Genomic DNA, 12,444 nt, shown 5'->3' with positions numbered 1-12,444 from the left:
CGCTGATCCAACCCGCTATATAATCCTGTTCTGACTGCAAAGGTTATCAGTCCCACGATTGCCCAACACATGGCTGCGCTGGATTCGCAGAGTGAATTGAGGGCTTACAGATCATCCGAGGCTCGCTGTGCATTTTGCCAAAAATTTGTGATAAACGTGCAAAGGGGCAGACGAGACGAGCGCTGGGCGGGGGGGTGGAAGGCGGAGGATTATTGACCCAAAAACACTTTACACAGATGTGCTACATAAACAGCGAGGGCTTGCTATAAATAAAAAATAATCATCCGCAGATGAACGGGAGAGAATAAGAAGCCTTGCATTTTGGATAGACGGATGATTAAAGTTCAGGCGCTCTTCCGTTGCAAAAGTCACTCGGCCGTATGCAGACACAGTCATTGAGACTCATGCAGGTCACATGACCAGCACTGGACAGATCTACAGCCTACGGCTGCACTCTTATCAAAATTAATTTTGCGTCGGAGACGAATGAGAGAAAGCTGTATATCTTGTGTTAAGTAATTGCTCTGCTCAGAAACAAATTATATCTTGTCAGCAGAGTCCAATAAAATTAACGTAAAGCAGGGACACACGTGAACACACGTTTCCTCCGCTTGGGCTGGTAGGGATGTAAAATTAACAACTCGGGGATAATATTTAATAATACATACGTCGAAGCAATAGGTGCTCGGCATGAAACTTTTCCCCTTCGGCGTCCACATGAACGTGTAATGCGACCTGCTGCACTGCGCCGGCGGAGTCGGAGTGGGTGGTTGGCCGTGCGGTAAAGAATGGGCAGCAGCGATGTGAGAAACGCAGCGGGAGGGCGAGCGTTCCGATGCAGCGCCCACACCGACTTTCGGAAAGTTCTGTGCAGGGCTGCCTGTAAACTCTGCTGAACGCGCTTGTGCTGGGGTCACGCCGGGGGTCACCGTATCAAATGATTCGGCGGCAGAAGCCCAGGTAAATGAGAGCGGTGGCCCTTGTAATGACCGCCGCGCCCGTTCTGTGGCCTGTGTGCAAGTGCTGAGTGCCGCTGCAGTATGGCAAGGGGGTTCATTATGGGGACAGGCATTTTAGTGACAAAGCACTCAGCTTGACTGGGTGCAATAAGGAACTGTTACCATAGTGACATCTACATTTATACCCGTCTGCTTCGGGGACCTGTAATTGCAGCCTGGCAGACTGACAGATAAATAGACAGGGTGGAAATGCATAATTTTTAAGAACAGGTTAAAGATAACACAAAAAATATATAGCACAACCGGTGTTGAAAATCCTATTTTAAATGTAAACCGTATTTTAGATCATTTTTAGCACTGCTGACGAGACAGGAGTCCGATCCAAAACCTACCAAGACGGTTCTGTTAAGAACGTGATATACCACACTGTTACTGGTCGATCTGTCCATTCTATGAATAACCCAGCCACTGGGGATGCACATCACTGTGTTTCTTGGTGCCGGGGAGGGTTGGGTCAGAAGGTTGTGCGGACAACCAGAGCGGCTGATCCGCTGTGGTCGACCCCAAACGAGAGCAGCCGAAAGACGAAGGCGATCCCTTCTATGATTTGATTGGCTGAGATTTTCTTATATGTGAATTCTACTCACAATAAGGGACCAATATGAGATATGAATAAAGGTTGTTGTTCTTTCTCTATTAATCACACAACCATGGTGTCCTACTAATTCTATATGACCAGAAATTTTTTGCTTGCATTTTACCATATGTCTGCTGAAGTCAGTATAAGCATATGCAGTGCTTGGTGTGTCTGAATATAAAACGAGAACTTAAGAGAGCATGATTACTGTTCCAGACAGATTTCCATCTCGGTGTCCTGAGATCTCATCTGAAGACCGAACAGAAGTCAACAGCGGCGCTGCAGCTACGCAGCCAGGGTCTCACTGCAAATTATCACCCGTCCCCTTTTCCTTTCCAAAAGAAGCAGGTCCGCGTGCGCCTGGGCTGTCGGCTCGTAATTTTGATCCATAAATCGTGGCGCCCGCCTCCCCGTCCCTGTCTCCTCCCAGCCCGGTACACCGGAGGGCGATGGAGCTGAAAATTCATCTCGGTACACTGGAGGGGGGGAGGCTTTCCACAAGCAAAGAGAGAGAGAGAGAGAGAGGAGGAAAGTGAGAGCGTGACATGAAGAGAAACAAGCCTGTCAGCAGCGCCCCCCCCCCCCCCCCCCCCCCCCCCCCCCCCGCCCGAGTCATATCTGTCTGGGATGAAGACAGCGGCCTCGCCGCCCGTCTCCCTCGCTGTCACCCCCACTGGGCACTGGGGCCACTTCCGTCTTCGCCTGACCGCCAACGCCGCCCTGTCACTGCCAACCTGCTGCTGTCACGACACGGCTAACCCCCCCCCTCCGCTAACAGCCCCCACCCTCACAATATCCAATCAGGTCTTCCGCTCCCCCCCAGTGTTGTTGTTAATTGCGATCATTTATTGTAACACTGTAATAATTCTAAATGTATCACAGCAATTAATGCATTCATTTTATTTTTTTTATTCTGTAGAAATTCTATGGCCAACAAAATGGCCTCTACACAGCAGATCGTCAATATTAAACTGTATTTTCATCACTCCACGTATCTGTGCGTTGAGTGATGGGTTCATCAAAGTCCTTTAAGCCATTTATGCTAGAGTTGTTTGTGGCACACAATTCTCATACATACCAACAAACCCGTCGTAAAGCGTGCCGGTGTTCAGATGCAGCCATTTCTGCGGCGCAATCACGGCGGCAACGTTCGATCCACTGGCGTGTGATGGGGAAAAAGCCTCGTTTTGTTTTACAGCCGAACGTGAGCGTGCAGAAGTGCCGTGGGCCGACGGCCTCGCTTGTTTCAGGCCAATCGCTGCACACAGGTGTCATGGAAACGCAGCGTGGCATGAGCTCCGTCAGTCAGGTAGAACACGTCTGCCACGCCGCCACCTCCCCATCCTCACCCCCCAAACCCCAAATTACAGCGTGTCTGGAGTGCTGGAACAATAGCAGCATGAGCATGAATGTGCCGCTGTCTCCATTGCCAGATGCACAAGTTAAACACCCTGGACAGAATGTATTGTGCACATGTCCTTTAGAGTGACAGTTTCCAGTCCGGTTTTCCTAGAAAAGGTGCCTTTAAAAAAATATCATTTTGTTGTACGCCGCTAATTAAAAACAGGATGTTTTTAGAGTTTAAGAGTTCCATTTGCATGGGGGCAGCTGTAATACAAATAAATTACATATTTACATTTACATTTAGAGAATTTACCAGACGCCCTTATCCAGAGCAACTTACAATCGGTATTTACAGGGACAGTCCCCCCCTGGAGACACTCAGGGTTAAGTGTCTTGCTCAGGGACACAATGGTAGTAAGGGGGATTTGAACCTGGGTCTTCTGGTTCATAGGCGAGTGTGTAACCCACTAGGCTACTACCACCCATGAACCCATTACATGAATCCGATCTCTGCCTTTTGTCACAGTTTATTAAAATATTCGCCTGATCTCTCGGGTGATCAACTCTGTGCCTCACATCATTACATCTATGTCTAATTTCCCACCCCCCCTTAAAATAAAAGCCAGCGTGGCCTTTCCCACGCCCTCTGTACATCATACTAAGCTAAGCAAATCTGGGACATGGTACTAAAAAAAAAAACAGGAAGGATGCAAGGACATTTAAAAAGTAGCTGTAAACGTTCCCCGGGGCACAATTAAACCCATTATAAACAACAGCACAAAGGGTCCAGGATGAACAGTATCCAACAAGGCTTTACGGAGGCCTGTGACCACATCATAGATGCCGCTGCCATAAATAACCGGTGAAAACGACAAAAGAAATCAAGAAAACGTGGCCGACCAACCTAAAAATAAGTGAGCCAGCCAGGTATTCTTTTAATGAAGTATAGTGAACTAAATTATGTAAGTTTAATTATGTTTTGCCTTGAACTTGTACTACTTTTTTGAAAGAGAGTTTAGTATATTTAACTTACCTTACATGCCAACTAGTATACTCCAAATTATGCAGTCTTACACAGGAAGAATCGTGTCATCTACTACTGAAAACGAACCATGAACATATAGGTTTACTTCTGGTATACTTGTAAAAGTCTACAAATAGTACTGATAAGGTCACTTATTGTATAGTTCACAGACTAGTTGGCGAATCAACAGGTGAACTATTTGTGTCCTCATTCGCAAACGTAAAGTGCCTGTAAATGAGTATCTTTGCTACATAATTAAAATACACTTGAGTTTGAGCGAATAGTAAAAGAATCCGAGGTGCATTTTGTTGACTGGTGAGGCGTCTGTTTCCCGTAGGGAGGTAACACAGTGCAGCAGTGCATCGTGGGTGCATGGAGATGTTTCTGAGCTTTAGGGTCTGGAAAGCTCATGAAACCAGCAGGTGAGACGGATGTCTCAGGGTATGGAGAGATACTACAGTCTTCCAGAGGCCGGGGACCTGGGAGACGATTCATCTTCCTGTAGTGCAACGGCCCACTTGGGACAAAAAAGGTCAGTGTCCTGAAACGGCCCAGTGAAAATCCCTAACCTCAATCCTTACGGCAGATGGCCCCGGTGTGATTTTTTTTCCCCGGAATTATTCTGTGAAGAATGTGGTGCAATTGCAGCCTTCATGATGTGCAGGTATGCAGGCCCGGCATGAACTCGCCGCATTTGACTCCCAGTTTCGTTCCCAGGCGGCGGCGACCCCTGCCGACAAGCGGTTAGCGGAGCGGAGCTGTTGACTTTTATCAATTTTTTCGAGCAGGATGACACTAACTCACCGTGATGGACCACGCCCCGGAGTCCGTGGATGATTGGGTCCACAGCTGGATTGTCCTTCAGGCCCACCTGCAAAAGAGAGAAGCGCAGGGTGAAATCCGGCCGCTGATTCCCTCTCACTGGGCCAGCACAGCACGATTTAGCTTTTATCTCACATAATGACTTCTAAAACAAAGTGTGCGTCTGTGTGTACACACTCATTTCAGAAGAACAACAGAATACATTTGAAGGCTGGTGAATTAAGAGAAAAGACTACAGACAGGGAACTCATGCAATTCCCAGAACAAACAGCATCCAGCTCCGTTGGAAACGGCGGCGGCGGTGGTGACATCAGCATCGCATCTGCATTTCTATTTTGATGCATGTTCTGAATGCGCTATGCACACAGAAAGGACAATGACAAAAAGACCCACTTGTTATTGTCCAGGCTCCCATTCAGACCAGAAAGAGAATGCAGCCTTTCGGCCCACCGCGCGGCTGAGGAACGGCAATCCCGCGGCACGGGGGCTACGAAGTGCACGCAAATCTGCACCTGGTCCACGAGGCCGCGGTGGCCGATTAAGGATTTGCATGTCAAATGTCTGTGGGCGTAAACATTTACATTTACAGCATTTACCAGATGTCCTTATCCAGAGCGACTTACAATCAGTAGTTACAGGGACAGTCCCCCCCTGGAGACACTCAGGGTTAAGTGTCTTGCTCAGGGACACGATGGTAGTAAGTGGGGGTTTGAACCTGGTTCAGAGGCGAATGTGTTACCCACTAGGCTACTACCACCTCTAAAGGCTGGTGCTGGAGGAGGCCCTCCCACTTTAGGAACAAAGTGAGTTGAAGTAGAGATATTTCGGCGTGTCGGGGTTGACCACTGTGCTCCTGGGCCCGGCAGACGTCTAGATGGATTCTTTGATTGGCATAATGTTGCATGGGTGAGGATGTGCACGCTTTCGGCCAGTGAACCTTGCCTTGGCCTTTCACGGACAAGTTGAGTGAATGCCGTGATGCCATAGAATTGGCCGGATTAGTCCAACTTGGCTTGTTGAGGCCGCGAGATGAAGGTGGCTTCTGTGATGTTACAGATTAGCACCAGTTTGTGGATAAAAAAAAAAGACTGATTCTGAAGAGACTTGAGCTTCTTTAAAATGGCATTGCGGCAAGAGCGCTGCCAAAAAAAAAAAATAAAAGCCCTGAATCAGCATGCGACTTATTTTAGCTGCCCGGTGCCAGATCCACCTCCGTCTCAGTCAGCAACACCCGTGCCGGCAGAGTTGCGCCTACAATATTAATGCCGGGCTTTTAATGAAGCCGCGCACCCCGTGAACCTGGATGCCCGGGTCGCGCTCCTGTTACTGATACACGTGGCCTTACCCACGCCTGCCGCGGCCCCGCGGCCGCCCAAGCTCGGCTTTGCTCCGAAAGCGGCAACTGTAATTAATCTGAAAAGGGGCGGGGTGGTGGGGAGGGGGAGGGGGGGGGGTGCCTCGATGGCACAGCAGCCCTTTTTAAAGATTAATTAACCGCTGCGAGGGATAATCAGGTTAAGAACACGTTTTCGACAAACGAGCGCATCTCGCACGATGTCGGAGTTCTCGGGCCCTTCTGAAGAACACCTGGCGTCGGCTTTACGCGCGGACGAGGAGCTGACGGATGGCCGTGTCCTCCTTCTGCGTGCCGGCGTGCGGCTCGTGGACCTCGCCGCCTCCCGCGCCGGTAAAAATAGACGCGCCGATCAATTTGTGCATGCTTTAAATGCAGCTAATGAAGGGAGCATGCGTCTCTGTTTTCTAATATCAGGAAAAGACAGCAGCGTGTGGCGAGTGTTTAGCAGCGAACAGCCTAAATTACCTTCATAATAGTTATAGTGAGTGGGACAACCTGGCAAAACCGTATTCACAGGCTTATTACGGCAAATTTGATGTGGAATACGGATCTATTTGCCGAAAAATCATATGCCATATGAATTTTTCATTATGAACAGGCCTTCGCTAACATATGACGCAAAGTCAGCTTCTACCTAAAAAAAATTATTTTCACTGCAGGTGTAAATATGGTGAACTATGAAACTGGCATGACGTATACAGGTCCGCCACAACATTTCCAACTGAGAGAATAAATGGAAAGCAGTCGATGCTGATATTCACCAACTTACACATACAGATCTTTACCTAATATTTCCAATCTGACTGAAATTTCCACAGTGTTTGTCGAAATTCGTAGAAATATAATTTCTTATACAACTCAAATGTGGCATTTGTGAGACATTAATTCATTTTTGAACCATTTATTTTTCTGTCTGATCAGTGTGCTTTAATATAAGCAAACAGCAGCAATTATCCATGCACTGGGTAGGGTGTTGAATAGATTCTAAATAGTGACTATGGCTATTCGTAACTCACGTCACAACATGCCGTTTACATGTCAGCAATGGGCGACATTGCATCACGCCTTGAGGAACGGTGAAAAACTAACACCCAATAATTATGAAAACAGGTCTCATTTCTTTTCTCCATCTGATACCCATTGAGCCCCAGAAGCACTAGATCCAGTGGCTACTGAGTGTACTCCGTCCGTTCGCCAGTATCTTTCGACTTGTTCTGAGTGCTCTAATGTGCTGCTCAGCCGGCTGAGAACTGGAGCAGAGATTATCTTTATTCGCTAATTAGCAGTTACGACCATACATGCTGCTGTCCTTCAGCAATCTGCAGCAACCGCCGGCCCACGCTCACACATGTGTCTTACTGGGAACATGTGGACTGTAAATAAGATAATAAAAGTGTAATGATGGCTGCAACGGCTGCGATCTATTTCAGTCGGGGCGGAGCCAAGTGCAGAGACCGGCAAGAAGCGTGCACTGAGCAACGGTCTGTATCCACATGTTTTTTTTTTTCTCATTCCATTTATTTAGATTGATCATTTAATTAAATCTGCTCTCAAAGATAGCTCATTACTGTACCATTGCAAATAATATAATTAGAATATTCTTGAAGAAGGTAATTCCTTTTCATAAATACATTTACTATGTTAATTGGATGTAAAGTATCTCAAAAGATTGGAATGTTACCTACGATAAATCATTAAATGATAAAAAAAAAAATCTAATCATTAAGCATTGAAGGTCATTAATTAAATGAAAAAAAAAACATCCAAACACTAATTTATTTTTGAATGGAATAAAAATATGACCTACAATCTAGATTAATACTCCTCAGAAAAGTGGTTCAAAGAACTATGCTTATGTAAAAGATGACTTTACCATCACCCAGGTGAACCAGCTCAGGTGAAGGACAATGTCCAGTTTTTATGTATGTATTAATTTGTATGGATATGTTTAAGATGCTGTGGGAGGGGTTTGGGCGCTGCTGTGATTTGCTGCTTGGCAGGGAGAGAACGGCAGCTTTTAAGGTTATCACCGCAGAGGGAGACCTCGCTATTTAATGTGTTACCTTCTCATGATAACCATCCTCAGCGGACGCAGCAAGTCTGCATCCTTGGCAGATAGCGAGAGCTTTTCAGAAAGGTCTCACACCGTGTGTGTGTGTGTGTGTGTGTGTGTATTTCTCTCTGGTGTACGATGTACAGCAACACATCTGAACAGCCCCCTCGAGTTTTAAAGCGGGTGATTTGCAGGGCATTGTGTAGGTAGGCCCATCCATTAGGCAGGTGTCACATCGCCGACAGCCATGATCTCAGAGTCGGCGCTTCCTGCGTGGCCCTGGAGGTCCCCAGAGGACCCCAGTCCTCCCCTATTGATCTGCCGGCCCACGTTCCTGTGCTCCGTCCTCCAACCCTTTCACAGTAGACAACCTCTGCTCTACGTTTTATTGTGCTATATACACTACTTATGGAAGTCATGTATAGGGCGTGTGTGTGTTTCTAAGCCACAGTCTCATCAAAGCTTGTGGAGAGGCACATGCTAAACATTTTCATGCAACACACCGCTCCCCCATCCACGCCCGTCATCAGCAAGGCATTGCTTCCTGTTACGCGCTCATAAAGAAGCCCACTTTTCTTCCCTCTCCCCCTTTTCAATTCCTAGCATCTCCTACAAAACATGCCCAAGTTAGCGAGTGTGTGCTTGCTGCGTCCCCAAATAGCCTTATTATAGGCCAAGAAAGATGCTTTGCTTGCTGACAAATTGAGAACAGCGTGCAAACACAAAATATGTACATTACAAAAAAAAAGGCACAAAAAGCAGATTCCTTCCAAATGGCAGCGCCATAAATAAAAACATCAGATGCATCTGCAGCCATCTATCAAATCCGCACGGCACACAAATGAAGCGATCCTTCCGAGGTCGCACTGCTGAACCACAGCCCTGAGGATTATTCCAATCATGAAAGCGAGTGAGAGCTGAGTTTACATAGCTGTAGGATTTACAGATTACTGCAGTGAACTACATTTCTGTTTTACAGGTATACAGGTATACAATTATATGGATATTTCATGGTCATCAATGGTGCCTTGCAAACATCAGCAATATATCAACACATCAGATCATCAAACAAGGCAAAGATGTACAATGATCAGATAATATGATACATATAGATGTAAGAAAGCAATGCAACGTCCGGGATTTGATTAGAATTGAAAAGTTTCGAATGATGTGAAGGCAGGAAGAAATATTGATTACAAATGCCCTGTGGGAGAGCGGTTCCTGGGAGAGGGTCATGGCTCAAGGCTCTAAACCCACATGCAGAAGGTATAGAGATATTGATGGAGGAGGAGAAGACCCTGAAGGTATGGCAAGGCGAGCAGATGTGTAAAGATCAGAACTGATGCAAATACTGAAGATTCTTAAAGATGAAAGTGCAATCAAAAGCACCTGTCAGTGCTACAGTGGGTATCAGACCCCCTTAAATTTTTCAAACTTGGTTATATTGCAGCCATTTGTTAAAATTATTGAAGTTATTTTTTCACCTCATTGATGCACACACAGCACACCATATTGACAGAAAAACATTTTTGCAGATTTATTAACAACGAAAAACTGAAATATCACATGGTCCTAAGTATTCAGACTCAGGTTCTGTCCATTTCCTCCGATCATCCTTGAGATGGTTCTACACCTTCATTTGAGTCCAGCTGTGTTTGATTACACGACCTTACATCTCACAATGCATGTCAGAGCAAATGAGAATCATGAGGTCAAAGGAACTGCCTGAAGAGCTCAGAGACAGAACTGTGGCAAGGCACAGATATGGCCAAGGTTACAAAAATTTTTTCACTGCGCTTAAGGTTCCTAAGAGCGCAGTGGCCTCCTTAATCCTTAAACGGAAGACGTTTGGGACAACCAGAACCCTTCCTAGAGCTGGCCATCTGGCCAAACTGAGCTACCGGGGGGAAAGAGCCTTGGTGATAGCGGTAAAGAAGAACTCAAAGATCTCTGTGGCTGCGCTCCAGAGATGCAGTCGGGACATTCTCATAAATACAGCAGGCACTTGTTCTGCATGCAGTGGTTGAAGAAATGGCATTTCCATGAAGACCACTGGTCTGCAGTAAATTAGCACAGCTTTGTAAAAAGAAAGATGGATGCTGGATGCTAACGTGTGTTTGCAGCAGGGTAACGTGTGCTTCCAAGGCAGGACAAGCATCCTTGCACAATCGATGCCACCAAATTAAGTTTTAATCCGGCGAGATCTGAATGATTGAGACCAAAATGATCTCATCCTCCAACAATGTCTTCACTGGGCCCTAAAATCGGTTTCTGTTCTACCCCAATATCAAACACACACACACACACACAGAGTGAGCAGCAATTTCTCTTCAGAGCTCGACAATGAAAAGGATGAACAATGAAAAGATAATAAAAAGTTTCATTAAACGCCACTTTCGGTTCATATACTGTATGCGCGGTGCTATTTTATGCAGCATGCAGAAGAGAATTACGACTCTCTTTAATATTGGTGCAGGAACAAGTAAAGCTCTCACCTGAAAGAAGACCGCCATGGCACCTATTACCCGCTTCTCTCGGATGGCTGTATTAAGGCTGTCAAAATCATCCGAGTTGTACATATAGATCTGCATCTGTGGGGGAGAGAGGGAGAAAAATGGAGAGAGAGAACAAACGGTTAGCCATGTTTCTGATTCGCATTGCACTTAAAATGGTTTCACACTGTTTTATACCTGCATATTATAACGTTCTACCCACTGTTTATGTTGTCCTCCCTTTTTTTTTTTTTTTTTACACTATTGGACTATTTTCTCACTGTCACAACATTTGCTCCAGACAACCGAGCTTGCAATGAACATTGTTGAAAACAAAACGCTGTAGCTCGATCCTCAAAAACTTACACCACAGTAGACTTGTGATGCCACGAATTCAATAAAAATGTTTGAAGGAGAAAAAAAAATGAAATATCAAGGGGATACGTGCTCCTTTTTAGCCAGAATATTAATAAAACAGAGGCGTGCATGAGACCCACCACAGCCTTTTCATTACAATCAGTGGCTCATTTCATACGCGTTAATGAAGCGACGCCGTTTGAAGCCAGTGCGCGGCGGACGGGGGAATCGACCAGAGTCTTCGCTGTCCTACATTCCTGATGAGGACATTGCTGGCAATAGAGCAGGACAGATAAAAACCCTTGACACGTTCTGGACCGGAATCCAAGAGCACTGTCCAAATTGGCATTGAGTGACAGCCTGTTTTCCCCTTTTAGTCACCACTGGTCTGTGAAAATTTTTTGAGCGTGTGTGTGTGTGTGTGTGTGTGTGTGAGAGCGTGAGGACGAGAGACGAGGCATCTGTTTCGCTCAGGGCGTAGAAAGCCCCTTTATCTGTCGAGTTGTTTAGAAGCTCCGCCGGTAAAATCCCAATCAGCCAGCCCTGCTCTGAGATGGAACTCTATCTATCAGAGAGCTCTCTTGCAGCACAACCAACCCTAGGCTCTCCATCATTTGGTTGTCATGGCGACGTCCCGTCTGAGTCACGCGGGCCGAGCAGAAACATTCCATCTGTAGGATTAAGGTTGTGCCCAACTGTCCCTTTTTTTTTTGGGGGGGGGGGGGTTTAATGAAGGAAGATAGAGCACTTTGCCAAGGCGAGTCATCTCCATTGTGCAACATAACCAAAAAATGACACGCTCTGCATCATAATCACCAGCAATACGCATCCGTGCATCCTGCTTCCGTACTAAATAAGCCTCTTCCAGGGAGTCTCTCCCCGCCATTGTTTAAAGAGACAGAGGGGCTTTAACCCCACGAGGTAAAGGACGACCCTGCCTCACTCTCTGTAGGTGTGTGTGTGTGTATGCATGCGTGCTATTATATAACGGATTGAAAGCGGCTTCGGGGCAGCGGGTTTCTCCGTCAGCCGAACACTGTCAATATTATCCCGCGTCGCATTTTTCACAGTGCTGTAATCCTGAAGCAAAGCTCGACGTACAGCCCCACTTTGATCTATTCTGGTCATAAACGCTCCGGCAGTCTCGTAATATGGATCACTTAACTGTGTGTTTATGAATTCCTGATGGCACACACCGGCTAACGGGTGGTGATTAATGGCGGCAGCACCCCAGGCTGTGGCGTCTGCATGTACGCAGGCAGTGAGAGTGGACATCATCGGTGAACCCAGGGTCGGATATATTTTAACCTTTCCATTGCTGAAGGGCTACGATTCGGCGGTCGGTTTGCATTCACAGATAAAAAAAAACAAAAAAAAAAACAGGTAGTCACATGCAGGC

The 12,444-nt window shown here is 46.4% G+C and overlaps 1 protein-coding gene and 1 long non-coding RNA gene across 3 annotated transcripts in view; one reads left to right on the top strand and one right to left on the bottom strand.

Moving 5' to 3' along the window:
* Positions 1-12,444, bottom strand: part of ptprga (protein tyrosine phosphatase receptor type Ga) — a 174,735-nt gene that overhangs the window by 40,600 nt on the left and 121,691 nt on the right. For both annotated transcript variants that reach the window (XM_028997728.1, XM_028997727.1), the window contains exons 5-6: positions 10,692-10,787; positions 4,769-4,835 (exon numbers count right to left, since the gene is read on the bottom strand). In XM_028997728.1, coding sequence (XP_028853561.1) covers positions 4,769-4,835; positions 10,692-10,787 — 163 coding nt within the window. The remainder of the gene's footprint in view (positions 1-4,768; positions 4,836-10,691; positions 10,788-12,444) is intronic.
* LOC114800402 (uncharacterized) overlaps positions 1-12,444 on the top strand; it is a 38,066-nt gene that overhangs the window by 9,089 nt on the left and 16,533 nt on the right. The window lies entirely within an intron of this gene.

This window comes from Denticeps clupeoides, chromosome 12 (assembly GCF_900700375.1).
Source record: "Denticeps clupeoides chromosome 12, fDenClu1.1, whole genome shotgun sequence".
In the NCBI taxonomy this organism is placed as follows: domain Eukaryota; kingdom Metazoa; phylum Chordata; class Actinopteri; order Clupeiformes; family Denticipitidae; genus Denticeps; species Denticeps clupeoides.
Note: the sequence above shows the minus strand (reverse complement) of the source record. Positions and strands in the feature narration are given on the sequence as shown.